Source organism: Biomphalaria glabrata, chromosome 5 (assembly GCF_947242115.1).
Source record: "Biomphalaria glabrata chromosome 5, xgBioGlab47.1, whole genome shotgun sequence".
Lineage (NCBI taxonomy): Eukaryota > Metazoa > Mollusca > Gastropoda > Planorbidae > Biomphalaria > Biomphalaria glabrata.
In genome coordinates, this window is record NC_074715.1 from 26324255 (window position 1) to 26344875 (window position 20621).

Consider the following 20621-nt stretch of genomic DNA (forward strand, 5'->3'; position numbering starts at 1 on the left):
CCTCTATTTCCTGCTATCCCCCTCTATCTCCCGCTATCCCCCTCTATCTCCCTCTTTTTCCTGCTATCCCCCTCTATCTCCCGCTATCCCCCTCTATTTCCTGCTATCCCCCTCTATTTGCTGCTATCCCCCTCTATCTCCCGCTATCCCCCTCTATTTCCTGCTATCCCCCTCTATTTGCTGCTATCCCCCTCTATCTCCCGCTATCCCCCTCTATTTCCTGCTATCCCCCTCTATTTGCTGCTATCCCCCTCTATCTCCCGCTATCCCCCTCTATTTCCTGCTATCCCCCTCTATTTGCTGCTATCCCCCTCTATCTCCCGCTATCCCCCTCTATCTCCCTCTTTTTCCTGCTCTCCCGATATCCCCCTCTATCTCCCTCTATTTCCTGCTATCCCCCTCTATTTCCTGCTATCCCCCTCTATCTCCCGCTATCCCCCTCTATCTCCCTCTATTTCCTGCTATCCCCCTCTATCTCCCGCTATCCCCCTCTATTTCCTGCTATCCCCCTCTATTTGCTGCTATCCCCCTCTATCTCCCGCTATCCCCCTCTATCTCCCTCTTTTTCCTGCTATCCCCCTCTATCTCCCTCTATTTCCTGCTACCCCCCTCTATCTCCCTCTATTTCCTGCTATCCCCCTCTATCTCCCTCTATCTCCCGCTATCCCCCTCCATCTCCCTCTATTTCCTGCTATCTCCCGCTATCCCCCTCTATCTCCCTCTATTTCCTGCTCTCCCGCTATCCCCCTCTATCTCCCTCTATTTCCTGCTATCCCCCTCTATCTCCCTCTATCTCCCGCTATCCCCCTCTATCTCCCTCTATTTCCTGCTATCCCCCTCTATCTCCCTCTATTTCCTGCTATCCCCCTCTATCTCCCGCTATCCCCCTCTATCTCCCTCTATTTCCTGCTATCCCCCTCTATCTCCCTTTACCTTTTGCTATCTCCATCTCTCTATATATATCTCCTTCCTTTTCCCTCTATTTCCCGCCTGGATCTCTTTTTCTCTCATTCACACATTACAGACATGTTCTGGATCAGAGGGTTGGACACATTTGATCAAAGAAGGGCCACGATGAAACTCTAATATATATATATATATATATATATATATATATATATATATATATATATATATATATATATATCAACTCCAAATTCTAGATCCTCTCCCCCCACCCCGAAAAAAAAGTACTAAAGTATGTTATGATGAAATAAAAACATAATTTGACTACAATGATCTGTAACAAAGAGTCCAATCAAATTCGTTAAATAAAACATCATCAAGGAAAGTAAGAATTCTTAAGGTACAAAATCAATATTATCATCTTCTCTAAATCAGAGGTTCTAAAACTTTTTTCGCAAAACTTGCCGGCGGACTCCTATGTGAAAAAGCTACATAAATGCATAATATATAAGTAACAAATATAAAAAAAACGATTTTCTTCTGAGAACATAATTGTATTTGTGATGAGGCAGCAAAGAATCCACGTTGTCCCCAATAAGAAGACGGGTTATGCAGTCTTTACAATCACCTAGAATGCAAGATATATTATACATTTGGAATATATTTTCGTAACCAGAATTTGGGACATCCTTGTTCAAACATCGTTTGTTGATATTGCAATAAGCTACCCCGTATTAGAATGAATTCATCTGTCATTAGACTCTGACTTTGTCCACGCGGGTTCAATACCAACCAAGACGGAAATATCCAAGTGAAGAATGTCTTCATATCTTTAGGTCCCCCAAAAATAGTTCGTAATAGAAATATTCAACAGCAGTGAGGGGCGAGTTGGTTATTGTTCAAATTATCTCATCGGATAAATTGGCTGTAAGCAAAGAAGTTTTTAAAAAATTATATACAATTTTTATATTTCTGCAGACCCTATACGGGCTTCTCGAGGACCCCCTTGGGTTCTGCTAGACTACAGTTTGAGAACCACTGCTCTAGACGATTACACCAACCTAGTGCTCTTTGTTGGAAATGAAGTGTTTTTGAAAGTACCCTGAAATTATGCACGTGACAACGATCGATTTAAGCGTTAGTAAGGTTAGTAACCTTGTGGAGATGTGCAGCCTGGAACGCCCACTGATTGACATCGGTCGAAAGGAAATAATCTAGTCGAGAAAGACGTGAAAGGAAGATTCCATTATAGCTGTAACATTGTACTGAATGGAATCTTTGAATCTTTATGTATACATTTCTTTTCAAAGATATCTTTGATGTTGTATAAATATTTGCATTTGTTTTGAACTCTAACGCAAGGAGAAAGTCTACATAAATAAAAGCCATGAATTTTATCAATAGGGTAACTTATAAATAATAATGTCTCAAAAAAAAAACAACAACAACAACAAGGAAAGACCTTAAGATCTAGACTTAGAAGACGGTGAGCCAAATGTTCCCGAACATTCATTTATTCAACTCTTTAACGAATTGGGCCTACATACGGAAACACCCGAAGACGAGATGCGAGATCCAGGTTCAACCCACCCAGATTTTTCCACAAAGTTACTAGTTGAATAGAGGTATTGTAAAAAAAACTAAAAAGCAACGTTCTTCCTCTAGACCAAATTTCAAAGAAAGCTGCCAAATTGAGTTGTGTAGATGTTATCGATCTTGAAATCTAGATTAAAGAACATAAGTGGTCGAAATGTTGTTTTTTAAAGGAGCCTTGCATTTAGATCTGGTAGCTTGTGAGTCGATCAATGGGATCAGGCTGTTCTAATTAGTAGGTTCAAATGCATAGTTTGAAAGGTGATAGAGAGAGAGAGAGCAGGTGGAGGAATAAGTTGTATATACAATTAGATATAAATACTTGTTTGTGTATAGCTACTGACCTCATTAGGCCTTCACAAAAAATATTTTTTGGTCGTTATGCATTTCTATACTCTCATTTTGGTCTTCAACGTGTATGTTGACCCAGACAAAGAGAAAGGCACATTTGTTATTCCATACGCTAGAACCAAGTCGTACAATTGCTCCTTCTTCCCTAGTGCCATTAGAGAATGGAAAGGGCTGCCTGGATCAGCCAGGAAAACCAAAGAGTTAGCAGAGTTTAAGTCACAGATAAACAGGCATGACTAGATTGACACATGAAATGCTTAGGACGTTATCATCTTCTTTTTTGAAGTAACGTCTGTAATAAAAAGATCAGATAAGACATTGCGTCATGGTAAATTAATTCACACACAGAAGAGAATTTCTAATTATCGAAAAGTTATCAATCATTTTTGGATGTTTATTTATGCTAATTGGATATTACTCTAGACCTAATAAATGTTTGAAAAACGAGAATGTGGCAGTAGGCAGTCTAAGAACAAATCTTAGTGTTTAACAGCTACGCTGGACTGAAAATCAATCCTACCTTATAATTTCACGGCTACGCTGGGTTGAACATCAATTCTATCTTATTGTTTGACGGCTACGCTGGGTTGAACATCAATTCTATCTTATTGTTTGACGGCTACGCTGGGTTGAACATCAATCCTACCTTATAGTTTGACGGCTACGCTGGGTTGAACATCAATTCTATCTTATTGTTTGACGGCTACGCTGGGTTGAACATCAATCCTATCTTATTGATTGACAGCTACGCTGGTGGAGCATCAATCCTATCTTATTGATTGACAGCTACGCTGGTGGAGCATCAATCCTATCTTATTGATTAACAGCTACGCTGGTGGAGCATCAATCCTATCTTATTGATTGACACATATGCTAGTGGAGCATCAATGTCTAAAATGTTACTTTGCTAGGGGAAATACCTCTCACTGCACAATCTATTTCTCTCTTTAGATCACAGTGCGATAGACATAACTAGCTTTCAACGTCAGTATTATACCCTGCAACCAGGGCTGAACCTATGCTTTCATAGTCCCCTCGCTAATTAAGGTGTAAATCATTAAATTTAACTATTATAACTTTAAATCTCCTGAAATTAGTAAAATCTCCTGAAAACTTATACAAATCCCCTGAAAAATAGACAAAATTGTCTTTTTGGGGTGTCATTCAATATGAAAAAACAACAACAATCCAACGGGCGATTAAAAACAAACAACGGCTTTGTCAGCTTTCATTATACAAAAATGTAATAAAAGGGCGAATTTTAACCTAAACCGGAAGTTTAAATACTTTATTTACTTTACTTAGTATGGAATGCATACACGTTCGGTGTGATCAAATGGACTGACACCGACCTACATGACATTGACAGACTCACTAGAAAATTACTAACCAAGTTTCGATGCCTACACCCCAAGTCCTCCACCATAAGGTTATACCTGCCCAGGAAGGATGGGGGTCGTGGATTGCAGAACATCTTCAAATTGTGTAAGATGCAAGTTTTAAAAATACGATCAAAACTGCTCGCCTCCAGCAGCAAATTAGTTTCCTTCCTACGGAAATACGACTCCGATGCAACCCCTCTGAACCTACACAATGCTGATGTCAATATCGGTTTGGACGACGTAGGGCATGAGATTCGCCAATGGGAAGAAAAAACACTCCACGGAAAATTTCCGGCTTCATTACATGGGGACAACATCGACAAGGCTGCTTCCTTAACATGGCTCAAAGCAGGTCATCTCTACCCTGAAACAGAAGGCTTTGTTACAGCAATACAGGACAGAGTAATCAGGACAAAAAATTACGAGAAGCATATCCTGAAACTCAATGTTGTCGACAAATGCCGAAAATGTGGAAATGTGGGCGAGTCGATTGAACACATTATGGCAGGATGTCCAGCCCTATCAGAATCAGCCTACCTAGGTCGCCATAACCAAGTTGCAAAGTTAATACACCAACACTTGGCTTTGACGTACAAATTGATCGGTAAGGACACTCCCCCTTATTATAAATACTCTCCGCAAGAGGTTCTCGAGTCTACTGATCATCTGCTGTACTGGGATAGGCCTATTCTGACCGACAAAACGGTAGATTTCAATCGCCCGGATCTGCTGTTCATCGATAAAAAAGAAAAAACCGCTACCATTATCGATATCGCCGTACCACTGTCTCATAATTTAAGAAAAACTGAGATAGAAAAACAAAGAAAATATGGGAACCTAGGCTTGGAGATTAAGCGTCTATGGAAATTGTCCAAAATAACAATATACCTCATTGTTATATCAACCGAGGGGATAATAACAACTGACCTCACAGACACCTTCAAGGCCCTTAACATTCATAGGAACATCTTCGTTGCCTGTCAGAGGGCGGTACTGCTGCAGACCTGCCACATCACCAGAAAATTCCTCAGTGGAAACTGTTAAAAGGACTACGATGAATTTTGTTTCTCTTTAGCGAAACTCGACCCTGGCAGCGCCAGAGAATGACTACTCGTTCATTTCTAACATAATAATAATATATAAATTATTTTCTAATACAAAATCTAAATGTTTCTCTTATTATCCTTATCTTTACCTAGATTGGGCCCCGCGCAATTAGTTTCGCATAGGTCCCGCAATCGTTAAGTCGGCTCTGCCAGCAATGCTAAAGAATGAGGATCAGTGAGTATACCCGAATCAGAGTAGGAAGCTTCTTTTGAAAAGCCCTGAATATACGAATATCTGTTAATGGAGGTTATTTTTTTTAAAGTGTCATTTTTCTAGTATTTATGAGTGAGTTTGTATGCTTGAACCAGTGGATTTAAAGGAATCCATTGGATTGAACAAAGTTCACATCAGCGTGAAAGCCGGACATTTTGACGCTTTTATCAAACGCCTTCCGGATAGAAGACACGAACCCAAAACTCCTTTGGACAAACAGTTAATTTGTTAAAAAATTATTAATGATTAATGTGTTGTCATCGCCAATGAATAATTGTGCACAGTTTGAACCGAGGATGTGAAGTTGGTGAAATAACGTGTACAAGATTTTGACCAGACAGACAGACGGAGTGACAGACAGACTGAGTGAGGTAAAAACAAAATCGACACAAGGCAGACAGTGTTCACGTGTTGTTTAAAGATAGATCAAATCATCGAGTCCCTGCAAACATGGCTGAACTGAGCGATAGCTGTCTCCCCCTTCTCGCTAGCAATGCTTCTGTGCTAATTAAGAAGTTGATATGCTCTATACAAATTTGGTTGTATTGACTATCTCTGCGCTGAGCGAACGGATGGTGTGCAGAAGTGCTGTGACTAATTGAAATAGGAAAACTCCTTGTAGCAAAGTATGAGTGAGTTAGTGGGATGTAATTACAGCTGTGCTGTTTTTTTTTTTGTTTTGTTTTGTCTTTGCTTTTTGCAGCTAATCTACCAGTATGTTGGGTGGTAATTTTTAGCACTAAAGAATCGATTTTCTAATCTCGCGCGCTCTTAGGTAGTGTTTATTATTTAGTTCGAAATGGGAAATTTTGTTTATTTATTTCCACACCCCTCCCAGTCTTTCAATGTTTATCTTACTTTTTCTTTAGTAGCATTATATTGGAAACGCAATTCGCAATATTGCTTTCTCTTCTTGTTCTCTCACTAAGATTTATTCCTTTAATAACATAGATTGGATATTAAAAAATAATAGTTTGAGTCAGAAAATCCCGCAATGTAAAAACATCATTCCTTTGAAGAGAACGTCTGAAGTATTGGTATGTGACCAGGGCCGGTCCTAACAATTGCGGGTCCCTAGTCTTGGTGGGAATAAGGATAATAAGTGAAAATTAAGATTTTGTATAAAAAAAATTCGACTTTGAATTTTATTTATTTATTACGAAGTATAAAATTGCGATCAAATTAACTTTACTTTACGAACCTTGCAACATATGGCATATTTATATGCCAGTGACTAAATAAAGTATTGGAACTTCCGATTAAGGTGAAAATTCGACTGATTATTACATTTTTTTTACATGAAAGCTGACAATGCCTTTTTTTTTCTTTTATCGCGCATATGCCTGGCGTTTTCCGCAATGAATGACACCCACAAAGGACAATTTTTGTCTACTTTTCAGGAGATTTTTACGAGTTTTCAGGGCTTTTAATAAATTCGGGGGATTTCCAGGAATTTTTCGTATATATTTTGCAATTTAATATGTTAGCGCGGGGCCCACTGCGACCGCATAGGTTGCAGTGGCCTAGGACCGTCCTGTATCTGACGGCAAGGTTCAAAGCAGACGGAGTTTGGTAAAGTTCTTGCATCTCTCTTGAAGTAGACACCACTTTCATCATTTAAGGAGAGATACAGAGAAGGTTTAGCATAGTGCCGGTTCTAAGCATACGAAGTCATTCTGTAATCATATAAGGCAAGATAATTAATCTTAAAGATAACGAAAGTTAAAGATAACTCATGTTAAAAGTTAAAGATAACTAATGTTAAAAGTTAAACTAATTTTAAAGTTAAAAACAAAACAAAAAAAAATTATTAAAAAATCTTATATGAAGTCTAATTGCATTAATTAGTTTGGATCAGTTATGTAAATAAATTTGTAATAGATCTAGACTAACAATAATAAATTTGTGTGATTACAAATATTTTTACCATTTTTTTTTGTGTTGAGCACAATTTAATGATTTTAGCTTTCTCAGTGCGCTATGATCCTATCACTTGTCTCGACCAGTTGGGATCGGGTCTGGGGGAGGGGGTGAAAGAAAGAAGGGGGGATCTGGATAAATTTTACCGTGACCGCTTTTTAAATGAAATTTATTTTTGTTTAAAAGTTGCACGACTTGAATTCGATTTCGAGGGCTGAAGCTTCCTCAAGCCAACACACTAACCAATATGTCAGCCATATGCTTATGAAATAGAAGGTTTTATAGTTATCTATTGTAAGTATCAAACGAACTTAATCTTTACACAAACTATAAAAGGAACTAATTCAAGTAATACCACTACATCACTCATTCTCTAGAAATAAGAAGTATTAATGGAATGGACCTCATTCACCAATCGTAAACAAACAACATTTAGTTACGTGATAATATTGATAAAACAACGAAAAAAAATGTCACGTGATAGCCATTGTGTATTTGAGATTAGATAGGAATTTGTATAGAAGAGATAGAGAATCACGTGGCTAAATGTTGTTTGTTTACGATTGGTGAATGAGGTCCATTTATTACTCTCCACATCAGATACTCTTCCTTTTTTTAAAGTATTCGTTTAGTCAATAAATTCAGCTTTCTGTTGCAGGCTTTCTGTTTGCAATTGCGGAGTCCTTAAAGGGATTAGCAGTGGGTGGACCATCCTATAAACTAAATCCATAAAGAGGTTTATAAAAGCTACTAAGTTTTAATTTTAACAGGGCTAGAAATTAAATCTGAAATCCCTCCTAGGAGGTAGCATATTTAGAAGTACATGGGTTGTGTTCCTTATGGTTCCAGACAACAAGTTGAGCTTACCATTGAAGGCACGCTACTTAATATAGAAACTTGAATACAGTTTGAAAACTTCTTTTTTTTTTTCAAACAAAATAAAACTTGATTTTATTTAACAGATTTATACAGCTTACAATGAAATGTAGACAAATGTTCACCACAAATGAAAGGGACTGTCAACTGATTTAAACAATTGACCTCTACGTACTTTAGTGCTGCTACTGGTGTTCCGCGTGGTTCAATTTTTTTTCCACTTCCGTTTAACCACTTTTATCCACTCATTAGCAATTGTCTTACTCCAACCTTCATCCCCAATAGACATAGTCTTCATCCCCCCCCCCAATAGCTATTCAAAGTCATCGTTTTCGTAGGAAATGAGATTGTTCGATCACAACAGAAGAGCTTCAATGATCAATGTCCTATTTATTGATTCTAAACTTAAACTTTAGTTTTGCTTTATGGCTTTGTGTTGTTTTATAGATCTGGGACGTTCAGAAAGAAAGATGCTTCCATCCCAACCCAAACCTCCTGCAATACGGCACGGAATGGCAGGGTACGAAATCAAGGTGACCGATCATTTCATCCCTGGTCAGTTCATCCCCGGTCATTTCATCCTTGATCACTTCATCCCCGGTCATTTCACCCCCAATTAAATATATTTTCTTATTCATTGTTTAATTGTGATGTTACGGCTTGATTTTAAGCCCTCATTTGATCTAATATATAAATATGATTATGTAGAATGCTTTTTTATTATTTTTTTTTGACATGTTACTAAAGCGTTTATAGTGTTTTCCCTTCCACTTTACATTGTTGATGAGAAATCTTATAATATATTGTAAATCTGGGTGTGTATTTAGCTATAGCGCTTCTATTGGATGTGGGGGATGTAACATTATATTAGCCTGTGCATGACGTAATGATCAAAGGCCAAGGTGTGGTGGAACTAGTGGAAATCATTTAAGAGATAAAACGATTAGAATACTTATGATCATGCCGCTGATAACTCCTGACAGCCATGTATCACTTTATTTTATTTTTCAAACGCTCTTTCTTGAAAATGGGCGCGCCATCTGTAGCCTTGAAATAAGTGGGGTTTTTTTTCTACTAAAGGCTGACTTCACCCATCCACAGGATATCATGTCGCCTATATAAGGTTTGCTTTAATTTCTTTTAAACATTAAAATTGTAAATTGTGTTATAGGCAAAGAAAATTACAAACATTGTTCAGCAATATGAATCGATGGATCGTCTTCTGTACTTACAATAACTCTTAATAAATCTTATTTTTGTATGCGTATACACATAAAAACTATTTTACATGACCTCTATATCTATAAATGTGACATTTTTATAGTTTCTAGTAACATTTAATTTTATTCTTATCTAATGTGTTACACTTTTTGTCATGTCAATAAAAATGAAAATATTAAATATTGCTATTTCATGATTTCTACGATCACTCTTTGTTAGATCAAATGATAAGATGATGAAAAGAACAAGGGATGAAATGATCAGGTGATGAAGTGACCAGGGATAAAGTGACTGGGGATGAAGTGGGATGAAGTGATCGAGGATGAAATGACCGGGGAAGAAGTGACCGGGATAAAGTGACCGGGGATGAAATGACCGGGAACCGTTATTCTAGTATCCTCAGCTTTCTTCATCCTCTCTCTATGTCATTCCAGTATCCTCAGCTTTCTTCATCCTCTCTCTATGTCATTCCAGTATCCTCAGCTTTCTTCATCCTCTCTCTATGTCATTCCAGTATCCTCAGCTTTCTTCATCCTCTCCCTATGTCATTCCAGTATCCTGAGCTTTCTTCATCCTCTCTCTATGTCATTCCAGTATCCTCAGCTTTCTTCATCCTCTCTCTATGTCATTCCAGTATCCTCAGCTTTCTTCATCCTCTCTCTATGTCATTCCAGGATCCTCAGCTTTCTTCATCTTCTCTCTATGTCATTCCAGTATCCTCAGCTTTCTTCATCCTCTCTCTATGTCATTCCAGTATCCTCAGCTTTCTTCATCCTCTCTCTATGTCATTCCAGTATCCTCAGCTTTCTTCATCTTCTCCCTATGTCATTCCAGTATCCTCAGCTTTCTTCATCCTCTCTCTATGTCATTCCAGTATCCCGAGCTTTGCTGATGACTTTCTTTCAGGTTTGCTTGAGCCTGCCAACTTTCCTCTTTCCAATCAAGTGTCTGTCTTACAACATTGGTATTTCACCTTCAAAGGATGTGCCTTTACCAGCTCCACCTTCGCTTTTTAATATCCTGGGCTATGAGTTTTTGCTTAGTTCTTTACCACAAGATGAGTAGATATCCTGGGCTATGAGTTTTTGCTTAATTCTTTACCACAAGATGAGTAGATATCCTGGACTATGGGTTTTGCTTAGTTCTTTACCACAAGATGACAGTAGGTATCATGGGCTATGGGTTTTGCTTAATTCTTTACCACAAGATGAGTAGATATCCTGGGCTATGCTTTTTTGCTTAGTTCTTTACCACAAGATAAGTAGATATCCTGGGCTATGTTTTTTTTGCTTAGTTCTTTACCACAAGATGAGTATATATCCTGGGCTATGTTTTTTTGCTTTGTTCTTTATTACAAGATGACAGTAGGTATCCTGGGCTATGGGTTTTGCTAAGTTCTTTACCACAAGTTGAGTAGATATCCTGGGCTATGTTTTTTTTGGCTTAATTCTTTACCACAAGATGAGTAGATATCCTCGGCTATGTTTTTTTTTTTGCTTAGGTCTTTACCACAAGATGAGTAGATATCTCTTCGGGCCACCTAATTCACAATATCCAACTTTGATTCGGATCTTGTCTTTTAAAGACAGTGCTTTGGAGCGCCAGATTCTTTGAAGTGAAGCTAACGCATATCTAGTTTTATCAATAAGATTTCCAATGAATGACTTTGCGATCTGTCCCGTGCGTTGCTTGAATTAATAAAAGTTTCGGACCCTATTTGAAAAAACAATGTTTTATATATTTTGGGTGTTCCTCAGCTGGAGATAATTTTTCTTTCTAGTCCAAAACTACCGCAGAACGACGGGGGATGTGAGCAGCCAGGGTTTGAACCCGGGACCATCGAAAAGTCCGAATGACAGTCCAGAGCGCAAACCGCAGGAACAAGCAGTCATCCGTTATTAGGCTGTGTTTCTTTTTTAAAGTTATAGTTGAGTGTTTTATGTTTTATTCTACTTTAAGTTTGAAGTATGACGTTGGATGAGTGTGTCACTACTGACCTGTTAGTTCTTGTTAACCCAGACATTGTACAATTACTTCTTCAAATAGAATCCATAGTTTTTATGTATTGTCTTGGAAATGGTGAAACAGACGTACAGAAGCACACACACAGAAGCACACACACCGAAGCACACACACAGAAGCACACACACAGAAGCACACACACAGAAGCACACAGACACAAAGAAACACATAGACACGTAGAAGCATACAGACACATATAAACACACACACACACAAACAGACACGCAGACCCCCCCCCCACACACACACACAAACAAATACATCACTGTACACAGTGACACAGAAGCACAAGAGGACATGTTAAAATCCACTTTCAAGTCAAGGATGTGAACTCTTGACATTTCTTTCATATGATACGTTGCTATTTAGGCCAGGATTATTTCGTAATAAAGTATTCATTACAGTCTGTTACAATGAGCCTTATGTGAATTGTTAGAAATAATCTTTCATCAAAATCTCTAAACCCACCAGCGTCTAAAGATAGGATTGATTCAATAATAGTGGCCAAAGTCATACATAGTGGATTAGTAAAGGTATTGGTGACAATTTTGGTTGTCCTACTAAGATTTCAAAGACCGTATAACATGGCACGTGCGACTCAAAATACAGTTGAATTGTAAAATGGACACACGGTGTACCACCCATAAACTTCTCTACCCCAGTCCACTTAGAAACCTCACACTTATAATACTTTTCAAGTGCCACTATCATTCTACTGTCATCGTTGGCGGATACAAAGGGGGGGGGGGCGGTCTTGCTATTTCCACTAATTGATATTTTTAGTTGTATTGTGTATACTCCAATCACTTTCTCAATCTCAAATTTAGTGTTTAATGGATATCAGAATATTAAGGAAATATCAGAATAATCAGGAAATATCAAAATAATTAGGAAATATCAGAATAATTCGGAAATATAACAAAGTTACACAAACTCAAAATCTGTCCCCCGAAGTGGTCCACCCAGGCAGGTAAAAAGGCAGGTTTCAATATTTTCAGAAAGAATATCTGAATGAAATTCTATCAAAGGCAAATGACAGAGAAGAATGGAGAAAGAAGGTTGACAGATCTTGTGTGGTGCACCAACGGTCCATCAGACCAAGGGATAGGTGAAAGTGAAGGTGAAGTTAAATAGATAAAATCATAAAAACATTTCCGCAAAAAAAAGGCAATTGGTACCCGTGGACGCTGCAGATCACGCGATAATATGAAAAACTAATAATTAATTGTTGTTTCAAATTATGTTTCACTTATATGCATACTAAATATATTTTTTCTCTTTAAAAATAAAAATAATCATTTTTTGTGTAAATGTTGTAATAATATGACAGAACTTACATAATTTAGCAAAAAATTTGTAAAATAAATATTTATTTGACAAACATTTTAAAACTGTTTGCATTAATGTGTTTAAAATATGCTAAATGGTCATCTCCCTTACAAAATAGCCTTCGCAGTTAGTTACTATTAATAGTAAATAGTTGTAAAATAATGTACTTTAATGAAAAAAACAGCTTGCATAGTTGATTTTAAAAATTAAATTTTTCGTTTTTAGAAAAGAAAAAAATAGCCGTTGCATCAGAACTTTGAATGATCTAAAATTTCATGATGGTAAGATTCATGATTTCTTCTTCTCTTCTACCATGACAGGCTGGTACTTTGGTATTCTTGTAATCTTATGTAAAAACAAGTCTATATTGAGTCATTTGAGTAAGTAACCAATACAAAACTAATAGGTCTTTTCCCCTTTCGGGGGCCGCTAAAAAATGGAAAAGAGATACCAGTCTTAGGGTTTCCAGTCCATTTAATCCTTCTAAAAATAAAATAAATCAAATAAAGTCTCGGTATAGTATGGATGTCGTGCTTTGAGGGCTGTGGATGGAGAGCATTCCCCTCGGACTGTCGAACACAGTGAGAATGGACTTTACGTTTCATTTCGATGGCTATTTTTTAGTCATTTATCTCAAATTTAGCCAATCGTAGAACTTTACTTGGAATAATTTAGAAAATTAAAATAAATCGCCCTCCAGCCTCTTTTTAACACACAAATGCTCCAGATCCGACCTTGAGTGACGTGACATTTTCTATATGTTAGGTTGTGAGTCAGTGGTCAGCTGGAGAAGTGAATGAGGCTGAGAGGGTACTTTAGCCACCAAAAACTAATCAGGCTCTTCTTATGCTGTGGTGTACATGTACTTATGCTCCAGTAAGATCCATGAGTTATTCTTCTCTTCTACCATGACAGGCTGGTACTTTGGTTTGCTTGTGCTCTTATGTACAAACAAGTCTATATTGAGTAAGTAACCAAACAGAGTTTTAACATTATTTTTCTATATATTTTGAAACTTTACAATAAAAAAATATCTTTACCTTTTTGTGATAAACAAAAGAGTTTTGTTTTAAAAAGTGTTTAGTTGTGGACACAGATGTTGCTGCAGCTGTTCATGTGTCAATCTTGTTTAACACAAAAGAGCGGTAGTGACATAGCGTCTGGAGTTGCGTAGCTTTGGAGCGCTGTTTAGAATTCGCTGCAACCTAGCTACTTTGTCACTAACGATACAAAAAACAAGTTAAGATGACAGAAAGGAAATGTGAATCTGTACTCTTCACTTATATAAAATTGTTCCGATTGCCAATCTTCATTCATTTTCAGTTTAGTCTCTACCATAAGTTCCACTTGTAATTTTATTTACCAGACGTGAGACCTCCCAGGGAACTAAGGAATCATACCTATGCGAATCAATAACTAACTAGTGAAAATAATGTCATTTTAGTAAGGTCCCCTCTCTCTCTTTTGAGAGATTTTGAGCTTCGGGCTTCTAAGGTCATCCATAAATCCATCTACTCATGCGGCGCCTTCGACATAGGGTCACGGAGGTCACGATTCAAGTGAATACGGACATTAGAATGTAAAGGCGTTTGGTTGTTGTACTGACTACATCATACCCTGGTGAAGGGTCAGCAATAGAAACAGATGATCTTTTTAGCGGCCCCCGAAAGGGGAAAAGACGCTATTAGTTTTGTGTGAAATGTCTGTCCGACTGTCCGTCCATCCCGTTTAGATCTCGTAAACTAGAAAAGATAGTGAAAATCCGACATCATAATATTTTAGTCCATTCAAAGTTCTGATGCAACGGCAACTTTTTTCTTTTCTAAAAGCGAAAAATCTATTTTTTTTAAACACTTATGCAAGCAGTTTTTTTTATACACCACTTTTACAACTATTCACTATTAATTGTAACAAACACTGGAGGCTCTTTAGTAGGGTACACAATATATTGACATATTTTCAACACATTTATGCAAACAGTTTTTGAGTTTTTGTCTAAAAATATTTTTTTTTTACGTTTGTTTTGTTAAGTTCAATAAGTTCTGTCCATAGACATAATTAAATATAGACTGGAAGTAGGAAGTTATTTTTATTTGGGGGAAGTCAAATATGTTTTATGTACTATATCTATGTGAAAAAAAAATGGCGGCAATTGAGCTATTATTCTAGGACTAACATTTCAGCCAATATATAATTATGATCTTTAGTTTTGAAAAGTACAAAACTGCCATATTCCCAATATTTTACCTTTGTTTCATAATCATAGACATAGGCAAATATATAAAGGGTTTGTGATGTGGATCTATGTTTTGTTGACATGGCTTCTTTATTAATGTATGGCGGTCGTCTTATCGATTCAAATTGTTAGAATTAGTTTTTAGTCAAAAAAGTCAAAGAAAATTAGCAGAACGTGCTCTAATGTTCGTAGTACGATAGGCCAAGGATAAATTCTAAAGGTTGAAAAAAAATTGAATAGCCTATTATACACAGTAACTTTCAGTTGCAGTAAGTCAGAATAATTCAGTATCACTGTGACTGTCACTAATTTAATATTGATAGATCTAAATCTAATAAATATGACTAATATTTGTAATAACTAGGTCTAATACTTTTCATACTTTTTACTACAAATTATTAAACTAGTCAGTCTATCATCTATGCATGCAGACTATAGACTAGATCTAGTAACTAGTATAAGTATAGATTATAGATCTAGTGACAATCTAGTCCTAGACTATTTATATACTAACTATAGACTATAGACTAGACTATACAGATTACAATTATAGTTTATAGTATAGACTATAGTATAGTAGTATAAAGTACTAGTAGTAAGTAGTATTTTTTTTACTATAGTATTTATATAGACTAGATCTAAATCTAGCATTTAAAACTATTTATAATTATTTTAATTATGTAAATTTAATAGTAAAAAAAACATGGCATCTGTTAACGGATTTTTTTGCAGCAGAAGACCCAAATAAGCTAAAATGAAAACATTTTATAACAAAAGATAATCAGAATGCTCGCCTGACTTAGATTTGGTAGGCACGATATAATAATACAGAAGGGGTTCTATCAATTATATAGGTTATGGCTGAAAAAAACAAACTATAAATACTTTTAATTTTACACTGCTCATAACTGCTGTATAACTCATACAAACTTATCTTTTCCCAAATGTTTCCCATAATAATTTTTACTTTATCGTCCAGTCTATATATATATATTAGGAAAGGCCCATCAGCGAAATGGCATATAAAGCGAACACCTCCCCGTAATTTTTATCCATTCTTATTTATTTCAAAAGTAACTGCAGAACTAATAAAATGGTATTACAAAGACTCCATTTTTCTACATTTCCCACATATTCACTTTCGTTTTCCCTCATAAAATAAAGCATAGCTGAAGGTCAAAGTTGACATGTATGGAAATTTCATTCTCAAAACGTTTCCGGATAAACGAGAATAGGTCCGAACTTAAGGCGATTTTAAAGCACCAATGGTCATTGGCCGAAAAAGATGTGCATATTGTACTTGTAAATAGGTGAGGAAATAGTTAACTATAATAGCTAAGGCTATTTATTCCGTTAAAAAAAATATATTATGGGTGTTCGCGTAAAATGACCTTTTTAACTGAAAACCTATTCAGCGAAAGCCCCTATAATAAGCTTTAAAAGCCATTTAATTATAACTTAATGACTGATTTAATCTGTTTTTCTTTTTGTCTTATCTATTGTTATTGTTTGTTAACTGAAATATTAAAATAATAGGCCTATTTTTAACCTTAACCCAATGTCTTCGATTTCGAAGATTAAGGATGAGTGCAGTACGTGTTTCACATGACTACGCCCAGTTACGACCAGCATATTTTCCCGCATTTTCTTTCCGTCTAAAATGTTTGACTCGCAGCTCTCCAACAGTCTCTCAGATGTCATATGCTGGCAGTTACTTTCCTCTGTGGCAGTGAGGGTGAAATGACGCTTCAATTGATCTTAACAGCGCTTAGGCCTATACAGCTTATACGGGGTGGGGGTGACCTCTGTTTTGCCGTCCTCCTTTTTTTAACTGGCTGGTTAACCTCTTGTTACTAATTAATGATATTAATATGTGTATAAATGTTTAAAAGATCAGAATTCATTTTCACAGGGTTCCCCCACCATTCTGAGATTAGGATTTCAGGAGATTTCCAAGAGTTTTCCAGGAGAAAATATTCGATCTCGGGAGCGGAAAAAATGCGAACTATATATTTAGTAATAAATATAAGAATTATCATATAATATACATGTATAAAGTTACAAGATCTCTCCTGAGCCTTTCGTCTCCATGCCCGAAACCCAAGCTGTTGTAGATCTGCCTCCCATATATCATCAATTCATCGCATTCGGGATCTGCCTTTGGGTCAATCAGCGCGCGTGTGTGTATATGTGTGTGTGTGTGGGGGGGGGGGGTGGAGATCGAGTTGTTGGTGATTAAGTGCACTGAACATGTGTTCTTAAAAAAAATAGTCGCAGTAACGAGAGTTTATGAAATGGAGAGTAAAACGACGTGGACTAGCCTATAGGGAGGAGGCGAGATAGAATTTTGTAGTTCTTTCTTTTAAAAATATTTGATCGCAAGTTTCGTAGGTTATATATAGACATCAGTTCCAAGCAGAGAAAGGAGATGAGGAGCACAAGAAAAGTGAAAAAAAAATTAGGCCTAATGCAACAAGGAGGACAATAGTTATAATGCTTCATGGAAGAAGTTAAATGATAGAATTAATTGAAGCATAATTTCCTATATTTTAACATGCTATTTCGCTATTTTTTACGGCCTTTCGCTCATTATGACTCCCGCGAAAATTGCGTTCGCTGATTAGGTCCGACCCCTACCGTAAGTTGACTTGAATAATAAATTTAATAGCTGATTTGGAACAAAGAGTCAAATTTAGTTTTATCGCCCAATAGCTGAGGATTCCGCAGATGTTTTCATTTTTTAAATAAGTTTAGCCATTGCGGAGTTATAAATTCTAAACTAAAAACTGGCACAAAAGCGTTCGCCATTGGTCCTTTCCCATATATGTCTATGGTTCTGTCATACTAATTACTACATTTACGCAAAAACTATGTTAACTTTTTTTAAAGAAAAAAAATCTAGGTAATATGCATATTAGGGTTTGTTGGACTAGTCCGTTTCGTTTCTTTGATTACATAGTATTGGGCCGGTAGTCGCTTTTTTTATTTATTTATTTTATGAGTATTTTACCCAAGATCTGTGTTGTTTTTTTAGGACTAGCTTATTTCATGTACCCGGCATTTTCCGATACACAATTTAATACACAAAGTAATTGTTGAAAAAAATTGTAGTAATTTTAAACTTTAAATGATTACTTAAAAGGGTGTTACTCTAATCAATTTGAATATTATTTTGTTATGAATGTCACTGTTTATTTTGTGTCTGTTCTAGTTTCTTAAATTTTTCTTGAGTAAAGGGGTCGTTTTTCTCTTAATGGGTATACCTGATTTCTCCAAGCAGCCTTTGTAAAATATTGGTCCTAAATAATGCTATGTTTATAAACGAAAAATCGCATGGCTGCATTATGATGAATGTACGTGTTAGTTCAATATATTTTATATTACTGGGTAACTATAAATAACCGCATAAATAGATGTAAGTTTAATTTTTTTTTCTGTTAGATAAAGTCATATGACAAATTTTTTTTTATATCCTAATTCTAAAAAGGAATAATAATAGAATTATACAGTAAAAATAATCATTAAGTTTTTCTTTTAATAGTTTTGAAAGTCTGAGTTTGTGTTTTTGCAGATGTACACAAGCTACACTATGAGTCAGTCCATCTCTTCTGACTATTTAGAAATGAGAGTAAAAATGTAGGCTTCGATATTTTTAGCCTGAATTTAAGAAGTTACAATCTTCAAACAACTAATATATTGCCTCTTCCATAAAACTTTGTACTTAAAAAATAGGCCTATTATTATAAAAAAATAATCAGTCATTATAGACACCATTCGCAATTTTATTCTTAGGTCTAGGCATTGAAAAGTAAATCTATTAATAAACTAAAATCGATCTAAGTCTAAGTACTAACTTTTTAAATAAGTCATTATAAGTAGAAGTATTATAATGAATATTGTATAGATCTAGATTGACTATATTATAGATAGATCTATAGATCTCTAGTTTAGTAGATTAAGTATAGAGTATAGTAAACGTATTACAGTATTATTAGATCTATGTCTTATGTCTATGTCTATATCTAATTAGAAATTCTAATAATCTAATAATTAAAAAACTTTAGTCTTTATTAATATCTAGACTTTTTTCTTATAAAAACTGACTATAGGCATAGCATGGGCTAAACTCGGCAATCTAGTCTCAAGATAGAATCTATACTATTACTAGATCTATTCGATTTTTATATATAGATCTAGACTAGAATTAGATTATAGATCTAAATATACTAATGGATAGATGATATGAGGTGTTAGCTAATAGCGTTGCTCAAGAAACAAACCTGGGTTTTTCTAAACTCTAATACTTGGTATGTAATAGTAAAACAGCACCTACCTAAATCAATCGTAACTAGCAATCAAAAACCTATATTTATTGTAGTATATATAGGTCTGTGGTTGTATTTTATATAGCCTTCGTAACTTCTTCTATAGAGAAATGACTTTTTGTAATTTCTTTTACTGAAAATTGGGCTATTCGCGTCTGACACATATATAAATTTTATGTTCAGCAACAAACCCCATTAATAAGTAATTTTTCATATTATCGCGTGAACTGCAGCGCTATGCACAGGTTATAGAACACTTAACTATAGGAAAAAAAAAATTTTTTTTACGAAATGTTTTTTTTTTTTTTTGAGGAATTAGAGATTGACCATTTACAAAGCAATTAGATATTCTTTATAAGACATCAGGCCAGGTACACATTTAACTTCACATTCACTTTCACCTATCCTCCTTTGGTTTGCGGGACTGCTAGGGCACCACACAAGATCTGTCAACCTTCTTTCTCCATTCTTCTTTGTCATTTGTCTTTGACTGAATTTAATTCTGATGTTCTTTCTGTAAATATTGATTCCAGCCTTTTTACCTGCCTGGGTAGACTACTTCGGGGGCCGATTTTGAGTTTGTGATTCCACAGAAACTGTCTTTGTAACCTTGTTATAATTTGATTCATGGATTGCTGGGTCTGAAATGAAAATTGTACTTGTAATTTTAATATTTTATGATAGGTTGTGATTCCAAATGGTTTGGTCTCGATTGCCGATTCAGATGTCATTGCACGCGGAATGATTGCGAAGCTGACGGCTCCTGTAAAGAAGACGCAAGGTGTGACACGGGTTGGTTTGGCCACAAATGCCAGTACAGTAAGTCTGTCACCATCTTTCCTTGTTTTTTATTTCTCCCTAGATCCTCTTTTAATTTAAAATGTTCGTTTTTTAGCCGCCCCCGAAAGGGAAAAAAACGCTATTAGTTTTGTGTTGCCTGTCTGTCCGTCTGTTCGTCCGTCCGTCCCGTTTAGATCTCAGAAACTAGAAGAGAAAATGAAAATCGGACATCATGATATTTTAGATCATTCAAAGTTCTGATGCAACGGCTACTTTTTTCTTTTCCGAAAGTGAACTATCTAATTTTTTAAAATTATATATGCAAGCAGAATTTTCAAAAAATTACACCACTTATCAATG

The 20621-nt window shown here is 35.9% G+C and overlaps 2 protein-coding genes across 4 annotated transcripts in view; both read left to right on the forward strand.

Moving 5' to 3' along the window:
• Positions 1-9012, forward strand: part of LOC106061757 (uncharacterized) — an 88913-nt gene extending 79901 nt beyond the window's left edge. Inside the window, exon 12 of the mRNA XM_056030178.1 lies at positions 8796-9012. Within this exon, the coding sequence (XP_055886153.1) occupies position 8796 (1 nt within the window). The 3' untranslated portion in view covers positions 8797-9012. The remainder of the gene's footprint in view (positions 1-8795) is intronic.
• A 4694-nt stretch (positions 9013-13706) lies between these two features.
• LOC106059083 (receptor-type tyrosine-protein phosphatase T-like) overlaps positions 13707-20621 on the forward strand; it is a 50706-nt gene continuing 43791 nt past the window's right edge. For 2 of the 3 annotated variants that reach the window (XM_056030174.1, XM_056030173.1), the window contains exons 1-2: positions 13710-13886; positions 20166-20300. In XM_056030174.1, coding sequence (XP_055886149.1) covers positions 13781-13886; positions 20166-20300 — 241 coding nt within the window. In that variant the 5' untranslated portion in view covers positions 13710-13780. Of the gene's footprint in view, positions 13887-20165; positions 20301-20621 lie in introns of all 3 variants that reach the window. The other variant, XM_056030175.1, reaches the window with a different exon arrangement.